This window comes from Oncorhynchus keta, unplaced genomic scaffold (assembly GCF_023373465.1).
Source record: "Oncorhynchus keta strain PuntledgeMale-10-30-2019 unplaced genomic scaffold, Oket_V2 Un_contig_753_pilon_pilon, whole genome shotgun sequence".
NCBI lineage: Eukaryota > Metazoa > Chordata > Actinopteri > Salmoniformes > Salmonidae > Oncorhynchus > Oncorhynchus keta.
In genome coordinates, this window is record NW_026289522.1 from 73,237 (window position 1) to 98,700 (window position 25,464).

General features: G+C 39.2%; 1 protein-coding gene across 2 annotated transcripts; it reads left to right on the top strand.

Annotated features, from left to right (window-relative positions):
* The first annotated feature begins 214 nt into the window (after positions 1-214).
* Positions 215-8,180, top strand: LOC127926405 (cobalamin trafficking protein CblD-like). 2 transcript variants are annotated; one of them, XM_052511799.1, is made up of 8 exons: positions 215-309; positions 862-900; positions 1,024-1,171; positions 2,093-2,313; positions 2,495-2,603; positions 2,847-2,965; positions 6,933-7,019; positions 7,208-8,180. In XM_052511799.1, exons 2-8 carry the CDS (start codon positions 892-894, stop codon positions 7,421-7,423), a joined length of 909 nt encoding a protein of 302 aa, XP_052367759.1. In that variant the 5' UTR covers positions 215-309; positions 862-891; the 3' UTR covers positions 7,424-8,180. The 2 variants fall into 2 exon arrangements, with proteins under 2 accessions (XP_052367759.1, XP_052367758.1); XM_052511798.1 differs by lacking the exon at positions 215-309 and adding an exon at positions 316-607.
* Positions 8,181-25,464: the final 17,284 nt, after the last annotated feature.

The following is a 25,464-nucleotide window of genomic DNA, read 5'->3' on the forward strand; positions in this document are numbered from 1 at the left end:
TTAGTTGTCAAGTAGTATATTACTTACTGTGCAGAGGTCTAGTAATCAGTAGACTACTTTTTTGGTGATTATAGCTATCACAATTTCAACAAGGTTATTTTATTGAACAGCAGTCGACCTAGATGGGCTTTTTCCATTATACATTTTTTAAATGACTTTTCCTGATTCGTGTAGATATGCTGCCATCTGACGGACATCCTGTAATAACACATCAAAAAGCTCGGTTTGTCCCTCGTCGTATACTGTTCTCAAGTCATGTGACCTCGCATACGTGCGAACGTGCTGCAGCGTACATAGTCGTCTGATTAGGTAAGATCATTATGTTCCTTTACATAAACAGCACACATTAACGCGAATATTTCAAGAACTTAACGCATGTCATCGTGTTGTAATGGTGTATGTTTACATTGAAATGTAACTTTGAAAAATAAGAAATTGTCATCTCAAACTTACGTTTGTCGCGAACGGGAAGTGAGAGTGCAGCCGATCAAAACAAACAAGACTGGACTTATATGTCAGCTCTTTTAGCTACCAAGCTAATCAGCATAGCCAGGCTGTCTTTCATTGCCATTTGTCAACAACAACACTAGTTAGCTGTGTCGAATAGGTATGTATATCATCTTGTTTCTGTCCCTTTTAACTTGCTAGATAGTCAAACGCATAGCAGTAAACAACAATATGACGCAATCGCTAAGGCAACACTCAGTGTATAACCGTACAAGCTAACTTGCAACATAAAGTTCACGTTTGATCAATTCAATTATATTTCCCAACTGTCTGCTGTATTCTGTCTGTGCTGCCTATTAGTTGTCCTATTATGTAATGTCACATGTAGTATTCATCTTCTTTCCACATCTTCAGGTGTAAAACTAGTGACAGAGGGCCACCGGGATGACTAGTGTAAGTACTAAACCTTTACATTACAACATATATTAGACGGTAATGTAATAGTATTGTGCTATAATACTGTAGCTAGGGTGCTTGACGCTTTTCCTCTGATTGATTTGATTAATAACCGTGTAGGTGCTGTGTGGCCGAGCCCGGCTGGTGATGACCCAGTCGTCAGGGTGTCAGGCCCTAGCTGCACTCAGGGTGGGCTGGATACGAACCTTCTCAGCTACTGGTTCTGATGAGCCTTATTTTGTCGTGTCACGGGGGGACTCAGACTCAGGTAGGCTACTGCTATATCGACCACAACACTGGTTCATTTGTTATTTTCGACTAACTGTGACCGTATTTTGGCCTGTGTGTTTTTGAGTTATGAATTGTAATTACAGTGAGTTCGGAAAGTATTCAGACCCCTTCCCATTTTCCACGTTTTGTTACATTACAGACTTATTATAAAATGTATTCTAAAAAATCCCTCATTACTCTACACACCACCCAATCATGACAAAGCAAAAATAGGTTATATTATTTCGGTGCAAATTCATTTAAAAAAAATCTTAACAGAAATACCATATTTACGTAAGTTTTCTAACCCTTTTCTATGAGACTTGAAATTGAGCTCAGGTGCTTCCTGTTTCTACTGATCATCCTTGAGATGTTTCTACAACTTGACTGGAGTCCACCTGTGGTAAATTCAATTGATTGGACATGATTTGGAAAGGCACACACCTGTCTATATAAGGTCCCACTGTTGACAGTGCATGTCAAAGCAAAAACCAAGCCTTGAGGTCGAAGGAATTGTCCGTAGAGCTCTGAGACAGGATTATGTGGAGTTACAGATCTGGCTAAGGGTACCAAAAAATGTCTGCTGCGGAAATATCACATTATTATATATATATATATTTGCAAAGAAAATACAAAAGGTTTTTGCTTTGTCATTATGGGATATTGTGTGTAGATTGATGAGGGGAAAAAAATATTTAATAAATTTTAGAATAAGGCTGTAACGTAACAAGATGTTAGTGGGATCTTATGTTATCTCTAGTTATGGGATCTGAATACATTCCGAATGCACTGTATGCAATAAAAATTACATTGAGAAAAGGATCTCAAACTTTCCATAACTATAGCTACTGTTAGGCAGAACATATATTGTCAAACAGATGTAACATTATTGTAATATACTCCTCTTTCTCCCGACCAGGCCCTAGGACAGTATGGCCTGATGAGAACATGGGACCATTTGGCCCCCAGGACCAGCGCTTCCAGTTGCCAGGTAACTCGGGCTTTGACTTTCACCTGGAAGGCATGGCAGACCAGAGGATTAAAGGCCCAGTCCACAGGACGGTACCTGACGTTCTGACTGCTGCTACTAGCAACGAGAGACATGAGTTTGTAATGGCCCAGTTTGTCAGCGAGTTTCAGGTAAATACGTCACTCACAATAACTCCGTAACCAAAAGAAACGTGTCCTTATTCAATTGTAAATAAAAATGGATATTATTCTTAAACATTACAAAAATATATTTATATAATTTTAAACATTTCTATTATGTTTCATACTGGTAGAGTTATATGTTGAATACTTAGATGTTTTTTCTTTGTAGGGCAAAATTGGTCACATGTTATCAAGGAGCGTCCGCAAGGCAGAGCACTACTTTGATCAGCCCAATGTGGACTGTTCTATACAGACCTGTCCTGAGCTGCTGAAGAAAGGTAGCGTGGTGTAGTCATACTTATCATACTTATCATAACATTAACTATTCATGTCATGTTTTATCAACCGCAGTCCACACACGTCAGATGGCTGTATGCAATATAAACTATGTCCACTAGGGGAAGTAACTGCATTGCTAACGTCACTAATGTTGTCCAAGTGGGTGATAGATGACTTTTCTGTAGACCTATTGGTTAGCTAGCGGTTGAATGTGTAACACGTCTCTTAATTTCCTCTGTTAGAGTTTGAATCCTATTTCCCCTCGGCCCCAGCCAGCGCCATCACTGTTGTCACGGTGAAACACACGAGATGTGAGGTGATGGACAAAGACGTGATCGACAGAGAACAGCTACTTCACAAAGTGAGTTGGAATGTCCACTGATTGTTTCCCATTGATATGGATTCAGTGATACTCATTTCAGTAAATTATTCTGCCATCACATTTTGGAGTTGTAGACCTGTGTACTTATTGAAGGTCTTACTCTGTACCTCCCCTTTATTAGGGAACTGTTTTCTTGTCTGTTAACTGTCAGTTAGTTTGACTACTGACAGATACTAGATGTTTTCAGTTAGTTTGACTACTGACAGATACTAGATGTTTTCAGTTAGTTTGACTACTGACAGATACTAGATGTTTTCAGTTAGTTTGACTACTGACAGATACTAGATGTTTTCAGTTAGTTTGACTACTGACAGATACTAGATGTTTTCAGTTAGTTTGACTACTGACAGATACTAGATGTTTTCAGTTAGTTTGACTACTGACAGATACTAGATGTTTTCAGTTAGTTTGACTACTGACAGATACTAGATGTTTTAGTTAGTTTGACTACTGACAGATACTAGATGTTTTCAGTTAGTTTGACTACTGACAGATACTAGATGTTTTCAGTTAGTTTGACTACTGACAGATACTAGATGTTTTCAGTTAGTTTGACTACTGACAGATACTAGATGTTTTCAGTTAGTTTGACTACTGACAGATACTAGATGTTTTCAGTTAGTTTGACTACTGACAGATACTAGATGTTTTCAGTTAGTTTGACTACTGACAGATACTAGATGTTTTCAGTTAGTTTGACTACTGACAGATACTAGATGTTTTCAGTTAGTTTGACTACTGACAGATACTAGATGTTTTCAGTTAGTTTGACTACTGACAGATACTAGATGTTTTCAGTTAGTTTGACTACTGACAGATACTAGATGTTTTCAGTTAGTTTGACTACTGACAGATACTAGATGTTTTCAGTTAGTTTGACTACTGACAGATACTAGATGTTTTCAGTTAGTTTGACTACTGACAGATACTAGATGTTTTCAGTTAGTTTGACTACTGACAGATACTAGATGTTTTCAGTTAGTTTGACTACTGACAGATACTAGATGTTTTCAGTTAGTTTGACTACTGACAGATACTAGATGTTTTCAGTTAGTTTGACTACTGACAGATACTAGATGTTTTCAGTTAGTTTGACTACTGACAGATACTAGATGTTTTCAGTTAGTTTGACTACTGACAGATACTAGATGTTTTCAGTTAGTTTGACTACTGACAGTTATACTGACAGATACTGTTTTCAGTTAGTTTGACTACTGACAGATACTAGATGTTTTCAGTTAGTTTGACTACTGACAGATACTAGATGTTTTCAGTTAGTTTGACTACTGACAGATACTAGATGTTTTCAGTTAGTTTGACTACTGACAGATACAGATACTAGATGTTTTCAGTTAGTTTGACTACTGACAGATACTAGATGTTTTCAGTTAGTTTGACTACTGACAGATACTAGATGTTTTCAGTTAGTTTGACTACTGACAGATACTAGAGATGTTTTTCAGATACTAGATGTTTTCAGTTAGTTTGACTACTGACAGATACTAGATGTTTTCAGTTAGTTTGACTACTGACAGATACTAGATGTTTTCAGTTAGTTTGACTACTGACAGATACTAGATGTTTTCAGTTAGTTTGACTACTGACAGATACTAGATGTTTTCAGTTAGTTTGACTACTGACAGATACTAGATGTTTTCAGTTAGTTTGACTACTGACAGATACTAGATGTTTTCTGTTATTTCAGTTAGTTTGACTACTGACAGATACTAGATGTTTTCAGTTAGTTTGACTACTGACAGATACTAGATGTTTTCAGTTAGTTTGACTACTGACAGATACTAGATGTTTTCAGTTAGTTTGACTACTGACAGATACTAGATGTTTTCTGTTATTTCAGTTAGTTTGACTACTGACAGATACTAGATGTTTTCAGTTAGTTTGACTACTGACAGATACTAGATGTTTTCTGTTATTTCAGTTAGTTTGACTACTGACAGATACTAGATGTTTTCAGTTAGTTTGACTACTGACAGATACTAGATGTTTTCAGTTAGTTTGACTACTGACAGATACTAGATGTTTTCAGTTAGTTTGACTACTGACAGATACTAGATGTTTTCAGTTAGTTTTTGACAGATACTAGATGTTTTCAGTTAGTTTGACTACTGACAGATACTAGATGTTTTCAGTTAGTTTGACTACTGACAGATACTAGATGTTTTCAGTTAGTTTTTGACAGATACTAGATGTTTTTAGTTAGTTTGACTACTGACAGATACTAGATGTTTTCAGTTAGTTTGACTACTGACAGATACTAGATGTTTTCAGTTAGTTTGACTACTGACAGATACTAGATGTTTTCAGTTAGTTTGACTACTGACAGATACTAGATGTTTTCAGTTAGTTTGACTACTGACAGATACTAGATGTTTTCAGTTAGTTTGACTACTGACAGATACTAGATGAGTTAGTTTTTTACTAGATGTTTTCAGTTAGTTTGACAGTTAGTTTACTGACAGATACTAGATGTTTTCAGTTAGTTTGACTACTGACAGATACTAGATGTTTTCAGTTAGTTTGACTACTGACAGATACTAGATGTTTTCAGTTAGTTTGACTACTGACAGATACTAGATGTTTTCAGTTAGTTTGACTACTGACAGATACTAGATGTTTTCAGTTAGTTTGACTACTGACAGATACTAGATGTTTTCAGTTAGTTTGACTACTGACAGATACTAGATGTTTTCAGTTAGTTTGACTTGACAGATACTAGATGTTTTCAGTTAGTTTGACTACTGACAGATACTAGATGTTTTCAGTTAGTTTGACTACTGACAGATACTAGATGTTTTCAGTTAGTTTGACTACTGACAGATACTAGATGTTTTCAGTTAGTTTTTGACTACAGTTAGTTTGACTAGATACTAGATGTTTTCAGTTAGTTTGACTACTGACAGATACTAGATGTTTTCTGTTATTTCAGTTAGTTTGACTACTGACAGATACTAGATGTTTTCAGTTAGTTTGACTACTGACAGATACTAGATGTTTTCTGTTATTTCAGTTAGTTTGACTACTGACAGATACTAGATGTTTTCAGTTAGTTTGACTACTGACAGATACTAGATGTTTTCAGTTAGTTTGACTACTGACAGATACTAGAGTTTTCAGTTAGTTTGACTACTTTTCAGTTAGTTTGACTACTGACAGATACTAGATGTTTTCAGTTAGTTTGACTACTGACAGATACTAGATGTTTTCAGTTAGTTTGACTACTGACAGATACTAGATGTTTTTCAGTTAGTTTGACTACTGACAGATACTAGATGTTTTCAGTTAGTTTGACTACTACTAGATGTTTTCAGTTAGTTTGACAGATACTAGATGTTTTCAGTTAGTTTGACTACTGACAGATACTAGATGTTTTCAGTTAGTTTGACTACTGACACATACTAGATGTTTTCAGTTATTTCAGTTAGTTTGACTACTGACAGATACTAGATGTTTTCTGTTATTTCAGTTAGTTTGACTACTAACAGATACTAGATGTTTTCAGTTAGTTTGACTACTGACAGATACTAGATGTTTTCTGTTATTTCAGTTAGTTTGACTACTGACAGATACTAGATGTTTTCAGTTAGTTTGACTACTGACAGATACTAGATGTTTTCTGTTATTTCAGTTAGTTTGACTACTGACAGATACTAGATGTTTTCAGTTAGTTTGACTACTGACAGATACTAGATGTTTTCAGTTAGTTTGACTACTGACAGATACTAGATGTTTTTCAGTTAGTTTGACTACTGACAGATACTAGATGTTTTCAGTTAGTTTGACTACTGACAGATACTAGATGTTTTCAGTTAGTTTGACTACTGACAGATACTAGATGTTTTCAGTTAGTTTGACTACTGACAGATACTAGATGTTTTCAGTTAGTTTGACTACTGACAGATAATGGATGTTTTCTGTTATTTCCCAGTTTGTTAGTGGTGCTAAGGAAATCTGCTTTGATCTGTGGACAGCTGGCTTCTGGGCTGACTTCATTGACCCCTCATCAGGATCAGCTGTGAGTTGTTCTCCTACCTGTTTTTGTTTGTTTATTAATTGTTTGTCAAAATATCTATATAATGTGTAATACATATGTAATGTAATATTAATGTACTGTTTACTGTGCTTCATCCATCTGAGATATTTTCCAGGAGACAGTATGTAGTCATCAAGACAACCACATCATTCCTTTGTCTTGTCCCACAGTTCTTTGGATCTCACTCCAACCACCCACTGCTCAAAGAGGAGGAGTGGAGCCGTCTCGGTTTCCACATCGAGGCCTCTGGATCCTGCACAGTTATCCGTCACGTCCTGAGGGGAACACCTACGTTTGTTGGAACTGTTTTCACCACCGCACCTGCTAACAGTCACGTCATGGAAAGACTTCAAGGCCAGTCAAGTGCATTTGAAGACGGGGACTAGTTTTTATATTTTATTATCACCATGTGAGAATGATGTATCTCACTATCCTAAAGACTGTTTGTGCCCTGACCTCTGTTTGTTCACTCTGGATTGTTTTGGAGGAAAAGCGTTGCCCATTATGCCGTTGTCTTCACCACACCAGCATGGAGAGGAAGTTCTAATGGGTTCAGACACATGCCTAACTATGTTAACCTGGTCCCAGATCTGTTTGTGTTGTTCTGTTAGTGCTACCAAAGTTGGTCAGAGGACACAAACAGATCTGGGACCAGTCTATATAACTATGTACTTGGAAGTAGACAGGTATGTTGCGTACAGTAGTGTTGTGATCTGTCGTTGACTCTGATGATATCATAAAGACTTGACTGAGGAAGATCCCTTTGACAGCTGTGTTTAAACACCCAATAAACCACCTAGCTACTTTTGACTGAGGGCCCTTTTCCTGGCCTTGGTGCTGAAGAGCCGTGAGATATCACTCCGAAGGCAATGTTCCGCATTCACGGTTAACGCTGCATATCTCAGTTCAATCTGAAATAATCTTTACATTTATATCGTGCTGTAACACTCAAATTCAGCACTACGGATTGAATCTAGTCTAATATAGTTAAGACTTTCAGACTAATCTAGTGTCTACAGAGTATTGCTCCTGTACAGGGTTTTCCTTCACTTGCACAATGGGAATAGAAATATGGTGTCTTGGAGGAGTCTGTTGTACGTTTCTACCATAATGAATTAAAATGTCTATGTTGCTGGTATGGTACACATCATTCAGTCATTTAATTATTCAATCATCTAATGTATGTAAGAAAGTAGTGACTTGTGAGGCAACACACAACACTAAACAAAATAATGAATAGCTAATCCAAAAGAGATGTTCAGTTTGTCCTCTGTCCTCCTTGCATACAATGCAATTAACTCTTTGCTAATTTCCTAGCGCTAATTAGGGAACACAAACACGAGGAGAAATTGATATGAATATGCCTGGCCTTGAGGTAATGCGTTACTCTGCATCTCAGTGCTAGAGGTGTTCGAATCCATGCTGTATCTCAACCGGCCGTGATTGGGAGTCCCATAAAAATAATGACTTCTGGGCCTTCTCTTTTAGTAAAGTGTTCCCAGGACAAAGAGTATGTTGTTTGGGTAAGAGAAACATCTAATTTCACACCTCTTAAACTTTAGGCTAAACACTGATTTGAGAAGGACTGATGGGTTTGGTTTGGAACTGTGACCATCCAGTCTGTCGGCCAGAATCAGATAAAGGAAGTCCTTTAAAATGAACACCCCTGCAGCTTAACATAATCTCCTTCACAAGGCTTTTAAACTACACCTCCTGGACGCCGAGGCTCTGAGAAAGACCTTTTTACTTCCTGGAGAGCAAAGCAGAGAGGTGAGAAAAAGAGAGGGCTGTTAGAATGGTCCTTTTTTTCTGCACCTCTAAGCTCCAAACCTTTCGTTGTATTTCTACCTAATGTTACCTTAACTGTGGAAACCTTACCTCAGTCTGACTCCACACACCTCATGCGGGATCTAAAATATCTTGCATTCCACAAACTACACTATCTGGTAATGTGGATACTGTTTATACTGTAGAACCATGTTCAGGCAAACTATACATTTAATGGTGAACACAATGTATACCAAACCTGGTATAATACATTTAATGGTGAACACAATGTATACCAAACCTGGTATAATACATTTAATGGTGAACACAATGTATACCAAACCTGGTATAATACATTTAATGGTGAACACAATGTATACCAAACCTGGTACAATACATTTAATGGTGAACACAATGTATACCAAACCTGGTATAATACATTTAATGGTGAACACAATGTATACCAAACCTGGTATAATACATTTAATGGTGAACACAATGTATACCAAACCTGGTATAATACATTTAATGGTGAACACAATGTATACCAAACCTGGTACAATACATTTAATGGTGAACACAATGTATACCAAACCTGGTATAATACATTTAATGGTGAACACAATGTATACCAAACCTGGTATAATACATTTAATGAACACAATGTATACCAAACCTGGTACAATACATTTAATGGTGAACACAATGTATACCAAACCTGGTACAATACATTTAATGGTGAACACAATGTATACCAAACCTGGTATAATACATTTAATGGTGAACACAATGTATACCAAACCTGGTATAATACATTTAATGAACACAATGTATACCAAACCTGGTATAATACATTTAATGGTGAACACAATGTATACCAAACTTGGTATAATACATTTAATGGTGAACACAATGTATACCAAACCTGGTATAATACATTTAATGAACACAATGTATACCAAACCTGGTATAATACATTTAATGAACACAATGTATACCAAACCTGGTATAATACATTTAATGAACACAATGTATACCAAACCTGGTATAATACATTTAATGGTGAACACAATGTATACCAAACCTGGTATAATACATTTAATGGTGAACACAATGTATACCAAACCTGGTATAATACATTTAATGGTGAACACAATGTATACCAAACCTGCTACATTTAATGGTGAACACAATGTATACCAAACCTGGTATAATACATTTAATGGTGAACACAATGTATACCAAACCTGGTATAATACATTTAATGGTGAACACAATGTATACCAAACCTGGTATAATACATTTAATGGTGAACACAATGTATACCAAACCTGCTACATTTAATGGTGAACACAATGTATACCAAACCTGGTATAATACATTTAATGGTGAACACAATGTATACCAAACCTGCTACATTTAATGGTGAACACAATGTATACCAAACCTGGTATAATACATTTAATGGTGAACACAATGTATACCAAACCTGCTACATTTAATGGTGAACACAATGTATACCAAACCTGGTATAATACATTTAATGGTGAACACAATGTATACCAAACCTGGTATAATACATTTAATGGTGAACAAAATGTATACCAAACCTGGTATAATACATTTAATGGTGAACACAATGTATACCAAACCTGGTATAATACATTTAATGGTGAACACAATGTATACCAAACCTGGTATAATACATTTAATGGTGAACACAATGTATACCAAACCTGGTATAATACATTTAATGGTGAACACAATGTATACCAAACCTGGTATAATACATTTAATGGTGAACACAATGTATACCAAACCTGGTATAATACATTTAATGGTGAACACAATGTATACCAAACCTGGTATAATACATTTAATGGTGAACACAATGTATACCAAACCTGGTATAATACATTTAATGAACACAATGTATACCAAACCTGGTATAATACATTTAATGGTGAACACAATGTATACCAAACCTGGTATAATACATTTAATGGTGAACACAATGTATACCAAACCTGGTATAATACATTTAATGGTGAACACAATGTAAACCAAACCTGGTATAATACATTTAATGGTGAACACAATGTATACCAAACCTGGTACAATACATTTAATGGTGAACACAATGTATACCAAACCTGGTATAATACATTTAATGGTGAACACAATGTATACCAAACCTGGTATAATACATTTAATGAACACAATGTATACCAAACCTGGTATAATACATTTAATGGTGAACACAATGTATACCAAACCTGGTACAATACATTTAATGGTGAACACAATGTATACCAAACCTGGTATAATACATTTAATGGTGAACACAATGTATACCAAACCTGGTATAATACATTTAATGAACACAATGTATACCAAACCTGGTATAATACATTTAATGGTGAACACAATGTATACCAAACCTGGTATAATACATTTAATGGTGAACACAATGTATACCAAACCTGGTATAATACATTTAATGAACACAATGTATACCAAACCTGGTATAATACATTTAATGAACACAATGTATACCAAACCTGGTATAATACATTTAATGAACACAATGTATACCAAACCTGGTATAATACATTTAATGGTGAACACAATGTATACCAAACCTGGTATAATACATTTAATGGTGAACACAATGTATACCAAACCTGGTATAATACATTTAATGGTGAACACAATGTATACCAAACCTGCTACATTTAATGGTGAACACAATGTATACCAAACCTGGTATAATACATTTAATGGTGAACACAATGTATACCAAACCTGGTATAATACATTTAATGGTGAACACAATGTATACCAAACCTGGTATAATACATTTAATGGTGAACACAATGTATACCAAACCTGCTACATTTAATGGTGAACACAATGTATACCAAACCTGGTATAATACATTTAATGGTGAACACAATGTATACCAAACCTGGTATAATACATTTAATGGTGAACAAAATGTATACCAAACCTGGTATAATATATTTAATGAACACAATGTATACCAAACCTGGTATAATACATTTAATGGTGAACACAATGTATACCAAACCTGGTATAATACATTTAATGAACACAATGTAAACCAAACCTGGTATAATACATTTAATGGTGAACACAATGTATACCAAACCTGGTATAATACATTTAATGAACACAATGTATACCAAACCTGGTATAATACATTTAATGGTGAACACAATGTATACCAAACCTGGTATAATACATTTAATGGTGAACACAATGTATACCAAACCTGGTATAATACATTTAATGGTGAACACAATGTATACCAAACCTGGTATAATACATTTAATGAACACAATGTATACCAAACCTGGTATAATACATTTAATGGTGAACACAATGTAAACCAAACCTGGTATAATACATTTAATGGTGAACACAATGTATAACAAACCTGGTATAATACATTTAATGGTGAACACAATGTATACCAAACCTGGTATAATACATTTAATGAACACAATGTATACCAAACCTGGTATAATACATTTAATGGTGAACACAATGTATACCAAACCTGGTATAATACATTTAATGGTGAACACAATGTATACCAAACCTGGTATAATACATTTAATGAACACAATGTATACCAAACCTGGTATAATACATTTAATGAACACAATGTATACCAAACCTGGTATAATACATTTAATGAACACAATGTATACCAAACCTGGTATAATACATTTAATGGTGAACACAATGTATACCAAACCTGGTATAATATGAACACAAATACAAATTTAAACTGGTGAACACAATGTATACCAAACCTGGTATAATACATTTAATGGTGAACACAATGTATACCAAACCTGGTATAATACATTTAATGGTGAACACAATGTATACCAAACCTGGTATAATACTGGTGAACACAATGTATACCAAACCTGGTATAATACATTTAATGGTGAACACAATGTATACCAAACCTGGTATAATACATTTAATGGTGAACACAATGTATACCAAACCTGGTATAATACTGGTGAACACAATGTATACCAAACCTGGTATAATACATTTAATGGTGAACACAATGTATACCAAACCTGGTATAATACATTTAATGGTGAACACAATGTATACCAAACCTGGTATAATACTGGTGAACACAATGTATACCAAACCTGGTATAATACATTTAATGGTGAACACAATGTATACCAAACCTGGTATAATACATTTAATGGTGAACACAATGTATACCAAACCTGGTATAATACATTTAATGGTGAACACAATGTATACCAAACCTGGTATAATACATTTAATGGTGAACACAATGTATACCAAACCTGGTATAATACATTTAATGGTGAACACAATGTATACCAAACCTGGTATAATACTGGTGAACACAATGTATACCAAACCTGGTATAATACATTTAATGGTGAACACAATGTATACCAAACCTGGTATAATACATTTAATGGTGAACACAATGTATACCAAACCTGGTATAATACATTTAATGGTGAACACAATGTATACCAAACCTGGTATAATACATTTAATGGTGAACACAATGTATACCAAACCTGGTATAATACATTTAATGGTGAACACAATGTATACCAAACCTGGTATAATACTGGTGAACACAATGTATACCAAACCTGGTATAATACATTTAATGGTGAACACAATGTATACCAAACCTGGTATAATACATTTAATGGTGAACACAATGTATACCAAACCTGGTATAATACATTTAATGAACACAATGTATACCAAACCTGGTATAATACATTTAATGGTGAACACAATGTATACCAAACCTGGTATAATACATGTAATGGTGAACACAATGTATACCAAACCTGGTATAATACATTTAATGGTGAACACAATGTATACCAAACCTGGTATATGGGATCAGTACAGGATGTTTAGACCATCATCCTCAAGACGACATGCTAATCAATAAGTGGCAACCTTTCTATTGGACAGAACTGTGAGAAATACAGAAACATTACAACGTTGTAGTGTTATGGTTGACGTCATATCTTCCAGCGCCAGATAGCCAATGGGTTGAGAGGAAAGGATCAGTCATCAGTCTCATGGGTATGGTGGGCACACAGCCTAAACCAACCAATCACACGACTCCAGGAACAAAAACACCGCACTGCAACCTAGTTCACTTTTCATTCTACCTGAATCCAATGTTAACTAAAATAAATACTATGTACATATATCACATACTGCACATAGAATCCAGTAAATATAACAGGAGAACTTCTTACGATGAGACAAAATCTAGAAGATTCCGTCAATACTGTCTCGGTTAAAAAATAGGAAAAATTAAATAAATTAAACAGAAAAGCAACTTCATAAAATTTTAACACCAATTATCTGGTGATCAAACTGTACATCTACTTGCTCTACCATGCAGAAGGAGTGTTAGATGTCATAGACTGTTGGATAGCATGACGCTGATGACGGTAGGAGTGTTAGATGTCATAGACTGTTGGATAGCATGACGCTGATTACTGTAGGAGTGTTAGATGTCATAGACTGTTGGATAGCATGACGCTGATGACGGTAGGAGTGTTAGATATCATAGACTGTTGGATAGCATGACGCTGATGACGGTAGGAGTGTTAGATGTCATAGACTGTTGGATAGCATGACACTGATGACGGTAGGAGTGTTAGATATCATAGACTGTTGGATAGCATGACGCTGATGACTGTAGGAGTGTTAGATGTCATAGACTGTTGGATAGCATGACGCTGATGACTGTAGGAGTGTTAGATGTCATAGACTGTTGGATAGCATGACGCTGATGACGGTAGGAGTGTTAGATGTCATAGACTGTTGGATAGCATGACGCTGATGACTGTAGGAGTGTTAGATGTCATAGACTGTTGGATAGCATGACGCTGATGACTGTAGGAGTGTTAGATATCATAGACTGTTGGATAGCATGACGCTGATGACGGTAGGAGTGTTAGATGTCATAGACTGTTGGATAGCATGACGCTGATGACTGTAGGAGTGTTAGATGTCAGACTGTTGGATAGCATGACGCTGATGACGGTAGGAGTGTTAGATGTCAGACTGTTGGATAGCATGACGCTGATTACTGTAGGAGTGTTAGATGTCATAGACTGTTGGATAGCATGACGCTGATGACGGTAGGAGTGTTAGATGTCATAGACTGTTGGATAGCATGACGCTGATTACTGTAGGAGTGTTAGATGTCATAGACTGTTGGATAGCATGACGCTGATGACGGTAGGAGTGTTAGATATCATAGACTGTTGGATAGCATGACGCTGATGACTGTAGGAGTGTTAGATGTCATAGACTGTTGGATAGCATGACGCTGATGACGGTAGGAGTGTTAGATGTCATAGACTGTTGGATAGCATGACGCTGATGACGGTAGGAGTGTTAGATGTCATAGACTGTTGGATAGCATGACGCTGATGACGGTAGGAGTGTTAGATATCAGACTGTTGGATAGCATGATGCTGATGACGGTAGGAGTGTTAGATGTCATAGACTGTTGGATAGCATGACGCTGATGACGGTAGGAGTGTTAGATGTCATAGACTGTTGGATAGCATGACGCTGATGACTGTAGGAGTGTTAGATGGCATAGACTGTTGGATAGCATGACGCTGATGACGGTAGGAGGGTTAGATGTCATAGACTGTTGGATAGCATGACGCTGATGACGGTAGGAGTGTTAGATATCATAGACTGTTGGATAGCATGACGCTGATGACTGTAGGAGTGTTAGATATCATAGACTGTTGGATAGCATGACGCTGATGACTGTAGGAGTGTTAGATGTCATAGACTGTTGGATAGCATGACGCTGATGACGGTAGAAGTGTTAGATGTCATAGACTGTTGGATAGCATGACGCTGATGACTGTAGGAGTGTTAGATATCATAGACTGTCGGATAGCATGACGCTGATGACGGTAGGAGTGTTAGATGTCATAGACTGTTGGATAGCATGACGCTGATGACGGTAGGAGTGTTAGATATCATAGACTGTTGGATAGCATGACGCTGATGACGGTAGGAGTGTTAGATGTCATAGACTGTTGGATAGCATGACACTGATGACGGTAGGAGTGTTAGATATCATAGACTGTTGGATAGCATGACGCTGATGACTGTAGGAGTGTTAGATGTCATAGACTGTTGGATAGCATGACGCTGATGACTGTAGGAGTGTTAGATGTCATAGACTGTTGGATAGCATGACGCTGATGACGGTAGGAGTGTTAGATGTCATAGACTGTTGGATAGCATGACGCTGATGACTGTAGGAGTGTTAGATGTCATAGACTGTTGGATAGCATGACGCTGATGACTGTAGGAGTGTTAGATATCATAGACTGTTGGATAGCATGACGCTGATGACGGTAGGAGTGTTAGATGTCATAGACTGTTGGATAGCATGACGCTGATGACTGTAGGAGTGTTAGATGTCAGACTGTTGGATAGCATGACGCTGATGACGGTAGGAGTGTTAGATGTCAGACTGTTGGATAGCATGACGCTGATTACTGTAGGAGTGTTAGATGTCATAGACTGTTGGATAGCATGACGCTGATGACGGTAGGAGTGTTAGATGTCATAGACTGTTGGATAGCATGACGCTGATTACTGTAGGAGTGTTAGATGTCATAGACTGTTGGATAGCATGACGCTGATGACGGTAGGAGTGTTAGATATCATAGACTGTTGGATAGCATGACGCTGATGACTGTAGGAGTGTTAGATGTCATAGACTGTTGGATAGCATGACGCTGATGACGGTAGGAGTGTTAGATGTCATAGACTGTTGGATAGCATGACGCTGATGACGGTAGGAGTGTTAGATGTCATAGACTGTTGGATAGCATGACGCTGATGACGGTAGGAGTGTTAGATATCAGACTGTTGGATAGCATGATGCTGATGACGGTAGGAGTGTTAGATGTCATAGACTGTTGGATAGCATGACGCTGATGACGGTAGGAGTGTTAGATGTCATAGACTGTTGGATAGCATGACGCTGATGACTGTAGGAGTGTTAGATGGCATAGACTGTTGGATAGCATGACGCTGATGACGGTAGGAGGGTTAGATGTCATAGACTGTTGGATAGCATGACGCTGATGACGGTAGGAGTGTTAGATATCATAGACTGTTGGATAGCATGACGCTGATGACTGTAGGAGTGTTAGATATCATAGACTGTTGGATAGCATGACGCTGATGACTGTAGGAGTGTTAGATGTCATAGACTGTTGGATAGCATGACGCTGATGACGGTAGAAGTGTTAGATGTCATAGACTGTTGGATAGCATGACGCTGATGACTGTAGGAGTGTTAGATATCATAGACTGTCGGATAGCATGACGCTGATGACGGTAGGAGTGTTAGATGTCAGACTGTTGGATAGCATGACGCTGATGACGGTAGGAGTGTTAGATGTCATAGACTGTTGGATAGCATGACGCTGATGACGGTAGGAGTGTTAGATGTCATAGACTGTTGGATAGCATGATGCTGATGACTGTAGGAGTGTTAGATGTCATAGACTGTTGGATAGCATGACGCTGATGACGGTAGGAGTGTTAGATATCATAGACTGTTGGATAGCATGACGCTGATGACGGTAGGAGTGTTAGATGTCATAGACTGTTGGATAGCATGACGCTGATGACTGTAGGAGTGTTAGATGTCATAGACTGTTGGATAGCATGACGCTGATGACGGTAGGAGTGTTAGATGTCATAGACTGTTGGATAGCATGACGCTGATGACGGTAGGAGTGTTAGATGTCATAGACTGTTGGATAGCATGACGCTGATTACTGTAGGAGTGTTAGATGTCATAGACTGTTGGATAGCATGACGCTGATGACGGTAGGAGTGTTAGATATCATAGACTGTTGGATAGCATGACGCTGATGACTGTAGGAGTGTTAGATGTCATAGACTGTTGGATAGCATGACGCTGATGACGGTAGGAGTGTTAGATGTCATAGACTGTTGGATAGCATGACGCTGATGACGGTAGGAGTGTTAGATGTCATAGACTGTTGGATAGCATGACGCTGATGACGGTAGGAGTGTTAGATATCAGACTGTTGGATAGCATGATGCTGATGACGGTAGGAGTGTTAGATGTCATAGACTGTTGGATAGCATGACGCTGATGACGGTAGGAGTGTTAGATGTCATAGACTGTTGGATAGCATGACGCTGATGACTGTAGGAGTGTTAGATGGCATAGACTGTTGGATAGCATGACGCTGATGACGGTAGGAGGGTTAGATGTCATAGACTGTTGGATAGCATGACGCTGATGACGGTAGGAGTGTTAGATATCATAGACTGTTGGATAGCATGACGCTGATGACTGTAGGAGTGTTAGATATCATAGACTGTTGGATAGCATGACGCTGATGACTGTAGGAGTGTTAGATGTCATAGACTGTTGGATAGCATGACGCTGATGACGGTAGAAGTGTTAGATGTCATAGACTGTTGGATAGCATGACGCTGATGACTGTAGGAGTGTTAGATATCATAGACTGTCGGATAGCATGACGCTGATGACGGTAGGAGTGTTAGATGTCAGACTGTTGGATAGCATGACGCTGATGACGGTAGGAGTGTTAGATGTCATAGACTGTTGGATAGCATGACGCTGATGACGGTAGGAGTGTTAGATGTCATAGACTGTTGGATAGCATGATGCTGATGACTGTAGGAGTGTTAGATGTCATAGACTGTTGGATAGCATGACGCTGATGACGGTAGGAGTGTTAGATATCATAGACTGTTGGATAGCATGACGCTGATGACGGTAGGAGTGTTAGATGTCATAGACTGTTGGATAGCATGACGCTGATGACTGTAGGAGTGTTAGATGTCATAGACTCATTGGATAGCATGACGCTGATGACGGTAGGAGTGTTAGATGTCATAGACTGTTGGATAGCATGACGCTGATTACGGTAGGAGTGTTAGATGTCATAGACTGTTGGATAGCATGACGCTGATGACGGTAGGAGTGTTAGATATTATAGACTGTTGGATAGCATGACGCTGATGACGGTAGGAGTGTTAGATATCATAGACTGTTGGATAGCATGACGCTGATAACGGTAGGAGTGTTAGATGTCAGACTGTTGGATAGCATGACGCTGATGACGGTAGGAGTGTTAGATGTCAGACTGTTGGATAGCATGACGCTGATTACGGTAGGAGTGTTAGATGTCAGACTGTTGGATAGCATGACGCTGATGACGGTAGGAGTGTTAGATGTCATAGACTGTTGGATAGCATGACGCTGATTACGGTAGGAGTGTTAGATATCATAGACTGTTGGATAGCATGACGCTGATGACGGTAGGAGTGTTAGATGTCATAGACTGTTGGATAGCATGACGCTGATGACTGTAGGAGTGTTAGATATCATAGACTGTCGGATAGCATGATGCTGATGACGGTAGGAGTGTTAGATGTCATAGACTGTTGGATAGCATGACGCTGATGACGGTAGGAGTGTTAGATGTCATAGACTGTTGGATAGCATGACGCTGATGACTGTAGGAGTGTTAGATATCATAGACTGTTGGATAGCATGACACTGATGACGGTAGGAGTGTTAGATATCATAGACTGTTGGATAGCATGACGCTGATGACGGTAGGAGTGTTAGATGTCAGACTGTTGGATAGCATGACGCTGATGACTGTAGGAGTGTTAGATATCATAGACTGTCGGATAGCATGATGCTGATGACGGTAGGAGGTTAGATGTCATAGACTGTTGGATAGCATGACGCTGATGACTGTAGGAGGGTTAGATGTCATAGACTGTTGGATAGCATGACGCTGATGACTGTAGGAGTGTTAGATGTCATAGACTGTCGGATAGCATGACGCTGATGACGGTAGGAGTGTTAGATGTCATAGACTGTTGGATAGCATGACGCTGATGACGGTAGGAGTGTTAGATATCATAGACTGTTGGATAGCATGACGCTGATGACGGTAGGAGTGTTAGATGTCATAGACTGTTGGATAGCATGACGCTGATGACTGTAGGAGTGTTAGATGTCATAGACTGTTGGATAGCATGACGCTGATGACTGTAGGAGGGTTAGATGTCATAGACTGTTGGATAGCATGACGCTGATGACTGTAGGAGTGTTAGATGTCATAGACTGTCGGATAGCATGACGCTGATGACGGTAGGAGTGTTAGATGTCATAGACTGTTGGATAGCATGACGTTGATGACGGTAGGAGTGTTAGATATCATAGACTGTTGGATAGCATGACGCTGATGACGGTAGGAGTGTTAGATGTCATAGACTGTTGGATAGCATGACGCTGATGACTGTAGGAGTGTTAGATGTCATAGACTGTTGGATAGCATGACGCTGATGACGGTAGGAGTGTTAGATATCATAGACTGTTGGATAGCATGACGCTGATGACGGTAGGAGTGTTAGATGTCATAGACTGTTGGATAGCATGACGCTGATGACTGTAGGAGTGTTAGATGTCATAGACTGTTGGATAGCATGACGCTGATGACGGTAGGAGTGTTAGATGTCATAGACTGTTGGATAGCATGACGCTGATGACTGTAGGAGTGTTAGATGTCATAGACTGTTGGATAGCATGACGCTGATGACGGTAGGAGTGTTAGATGTCATAGACTGTTGGATAGCATGACGCTGATGACGGTAGGAGGGTTAGATGTCATAGACTGTTGGATAGCATGATGCTGATGACGGTAGGAGTGTTAGATGTCATAGACTGTTGGATAGCATGACGCTGATGACGGTAGGAGTGTTAGATGTCATAGACTGTTGGATAGCATGAAGCTGATGACGGTAGGAGTGTTAGATGTCATAGACTGTTGGATAGCATGACGCTGATGACGGTAGGAGTGTTAGATGTCATAGACTGTTGGATAGCATGACGCTGATGACGGTAGGAGTGTTAGATGTCATAGACTGTTGGATAGCATGATGCTGATGACGGTAGGAGTGTTAGATGTCATAGACTGTTGGATAGCATGACGCTGATGACGGTAGGAGTGTTAGATGTCATAGACTGTTGGATAGCATGACGCTGATGACTGTAGGAGTGTTAGATGTCATAGACTGTTGGATAGCATGACGCTGATGACGGTAGGAGTGTTAGATGTCATAGACTGTTGGATAGCATGATGCTGATGACGGTAGGAGTGTTAGATGTCATAGACTGTTGGATAGCATGACGCTGATGACGGTAGGAGTGTTAGATGTCATAGACTGTTGGATAGCATGACGCTGATGACGGTAGGAGTGTTAGATGTCATAGACTGTTGGATAGCATGACGCTGATGACTGTAGGAGTGTTAGATGTCATAGACTGTTTGATAGCATGACGCTGATGACTGTAGGAGTGTTAGATGTCATAGACTGTTGGATAGCATGACGCTGATGACGGTAGGAGTGTTAGATGTCATAGACTGTTGGATAGCATGACGCTGATGACTGTAGGAGTGTTAGATGTCATAGACTGTTGGATAGCATGACGCTGATGACTGTAGGAGTGTTAGATGTCATAGACTGTCGGATAGCATGATGCTGATGACTAGGAGTGTTAGATGTCATAGACTGTTGGATAGCATGACGCTGATGACGGTAGGAGTGTTAGATGTCATAGACTGTTGGATAGCATGATGCTGATGACGGTAGGAGTGTTAGATGTCATAGACTGTTGGATAGCATGATGCTGATGACGGTAGGAGTGTTAGATGTCATAGACTGTTGGATAGCATGACACTGATGACTGTAGGAGTGTTAGATGTCATAGACTGTTGGATAGCATGACGCTGATGACGGTAGGAGTGTTAGATGTCATAGACTGTTGGATAGCATGATGCTGATGACGGTAGGAGTGTTAGATGTCATAGACTGTTGGATAGCATGACGCTGATGACGGTAGGAGTGTTAGATGTCATAGACTGTTGGATAGCATGACGCTGATGACTGTAGGAGTGTTAGATGTCATAGACTGTTTGATAGCATGACGCTGATGACTGTAGGAGTGTTAGATGTCATAGACTGTTGGATAGCATGACGCTGATGACGGTAGGAGTGTTAGATGTCATAGACTGTTGGATAGCATGACGCTGATGACTGTAGGAGTGTTAGATGTCATAGACTGTTGGATAGCATGACGCTGATGACTGTAGGAGTGTTAGATGTCATAGACTGTCGGATAGCATGACGCTGATGACTGTAGGAGTGTTAGATGTCATAGACTGTTGGATAGCATGACGCTGATGACTGTAGGAGTGTTAGATGTCATAGACTGTTGGATAGCATGACGCTGCTGACTGTAGGAGTGTTAGATATCATAGACTGTTGGATAGCATGACGCTGATGACGGTAGGAGGGTTAGATGTCATAGACTGTTGGATAGCATGACGCTGATGACTGTAGGAGTGTTAGATATCATAGACTGTTGGATAGCATGACGCTGATGACGGTAGGAGTGTTAGATGTCATAGACTGTCGGATAGCATGATGCTGATGACTGTAGGAGTGTTAGATGTCATAGACTGTTGGATAGCATGACGCTGATGACGGTAGGAGGGTTAGATGTCATAGACTGTTGGATAGCATGACGCTTATGACGGTAGGAGTGTTAGATGTCATAGACTGTTGGATAGCATGACGCTGATGACGGTAGAAGTGTTAGATGTCATAGACTGTTGGATAGCATGACGCTGATGACGGTAGGAGTGTTAGATGTCATAGACTGTTGGATAGCATGATGCTGATGACTGTAGGAGTGTTAGATGTCATAGACTGTTGGATAGCATGACGCTGATGACTGTAGGAGTGTTAGATATCATAGACTGTTGGATAGCATGATGCTGATGACGGTAGGAGTGTTAGATGTCATAGACTGTTGGATAGCATGACGCTGATGACGGTAGGAGGGTTAGATGTCATAGACTGGTGGATAGCATGACACTGATGACTGTAGGAGTGTTAGATGTCATAGACTGTTGGATAGCATGACGCTGATAACGGTAGGAGTGTTAGATGTCATAGACTGTTGGATAGCATGACGCTGATGACTGTAGGAGTGTTAGATGTCATAGACTGTTGGATAGCATGACGCTGATAACGGTAGGAGTGTTAGATGTCATAGACTGTTGGATAGCATGACGCTGATGACTGTAGGAGTGTTAGATGTCATAGACTGTTGGATAGCATGACGCTGATGACTGTAGGAGTGTTAGATGTCATAGACTGTTGGATAGCATGATGCTGATGACGGTAGGAGTGTTAGATGTCAGACTGTTGGATAGCATGACGCTGATGACTGTAGGAGTGTTAGATGTCATATACTGTTGGATAGCATGACGCTGATGACTGTAGGAGGGTTAGATATTATAGACTGGTGGATAGCATGATGCTGATGACGGTAGGAGTGTTAGATGTCATAGACTGTTGGATAGCATGACGCTGATGACGGTAGGAGTGTTAGATATTATAGACTGTTGGATAGCATGACGCTGATGACTGTAGGAATGTTAGATATTATAGACTGTTGGATAGCATGACGCTGATGACGGTAGGAGTGTTAGATATTATAGACTGTTGGATAGCATGACGCTGATGACTGTAGGAGTGTTAGATATTATAGACTGTTGGATAGCATGACGCTGATGCCGGTAGGAGGGTTAGATATCATAGACTGTTGGATAGCATGATGCTGATGACTGTAGGAGTGTTAGATATCATAGACTGTTGGATAGCATGACACTGATGACGGTAGGAGTGTTAGATATCATAGACTGTTGGATAGCATGACGCTGATGACTGTAGGAGTGTTAGATATCATAGACTGTTGGATAGCATGACGCTGATGACTGTAGGAGTGTTAGATATCATAGACTGTTGGATAGCATGACGCTGATGACTGTAGGAGTGTTAGATGTCATAGACTGTTGGATAGCATGACGCTGATGACTGTAGGAGTGTTAGATGTCATAGACTGTTGGATAGCATGACGCTGATGACTGTAGGAGTGTTAGATATCATAGACTGTTGGATAGCATGACGCTGATGACTGTAGGAGTGTTAGATGTCATAGACTGTTGGATAGCATGACGCTGATGACTGTAGGAGTGTTAGATATCATAGACTGTTGGATAGCATGACGCTGATGACGGTAGGAGGGTTAGATGTCATAGACTGTTGGATAGCATGACGCTGATGACTGTAGGAGTGTTAGATATCATAGACTGTTGGATAGCATGACGCTGATGACTGTAGGAGTGTTAGATGTCATAGACTGTTGGATAGCATGACGCTGATGACTGTAGGAGTGTTAGATATCATAGACTGTTGGATAGCATGACGCTGATGACTGTAGGAGTGTTAGATGTCATAGACTGTTGGATAGCATGATGCTGATGACGGTAGGAGTGTTAGATGTCATAGACTGTTGGATAGCATGACTCTGATGACGGTAGGAGTGTTAGATGTCATAGACTGTTGGATAGCATGACGCTGATGACGGTAGGAGTGTTAGATGTCATAGACTGTTGGATAGCATGATGCTGATGATGGTAGGAGTGTTAGATGTCATAGACTGTTGGATAGCATGACGCTGATGACGGTAGGAGTGTTAGATATCATAGACTGTTGGATAGCATGACGCTGATGACTGTAGGAGTGTTAGATGTCATAGACTGTTGGATAGCATGACGCTGATGACGGTAGGAGTGTTAGATGTCATAGACTGTTGGATAGCATGACGCTGATGACGGTAGGAGTGTTAGATGTCATAGACTGTTGGATAGCATGATGCTGATGACGGTAGGAGTGTTAGATATCATAGACTGTTGGATAGCATGACGCTGATGACTGTAGGAGTGTTAGATGTCATAGACTGTTGGATAGCATGACGCTGATGACTGTAGGAGTGTTAGATGTCATAGACTGTTGGATAGCATGACGCTGATGACTGTAGGAGTGTTAGATATCATAGACTGTTGGATAGCATGACGCTGATGACTGTAGGAGTGTTAGATATCATAGACTGTTGGATAGCATGACGCTGATGACTGTAGGAGTGTTAGATGTCATAGACTGTTGGATAGCATGACGCTGATGACTGTAGGAGTGTTAGATGTCATAGACTGTTGGATAGCATGACGCTGATGACTGTAGGAGTGTTAGATATCATAGACTGTTGGATAGCATGACGCTGATGACTGTAGGAGTGTTAGATGTCATAGACTGTTGGATAGCATGACGCTGATGACTGTAGGAGTGTTAGATATCATAGACTGTTGGATAGCATGACGCTGATGACGGTAGGAGGGTTAGATGTCATAGACTGTTGGATAGCATGACGCTGATGACTGTAGGAGTGTTAGATATCATAGACTGTTGGATAGCATGACGCTGATGACTGTAGGAGTGTTAGATGTCAGACTGTTGGATAGCATGATGCTGATGACTGTAGGAGTGTTAGATGTCATAGACTGTTGGATAGCATGACGCTGATGACTGTAGGAGGGTTAGATGTCAT

Bases quoted from the DNA above. Each gene is read 5' to 3' on its own strand.
- LOC127926405 (XM_052511799.1), top strand. The intron at 1,172-2,092 runs GTAGGCTACTGC...TCTCCCGACCAG, and splicing joins ACGGGGGGACTCAGACTCAG to GCCCTAGGACAGTATGGCCT. The intron at 2,314-2,494 runs GTAAATACGTCA...TTTTCTTTGTAG, and splicing joins AGTTTGTCAGCGAGTTTCAG to GGCAAAATTGGTCACATGTT.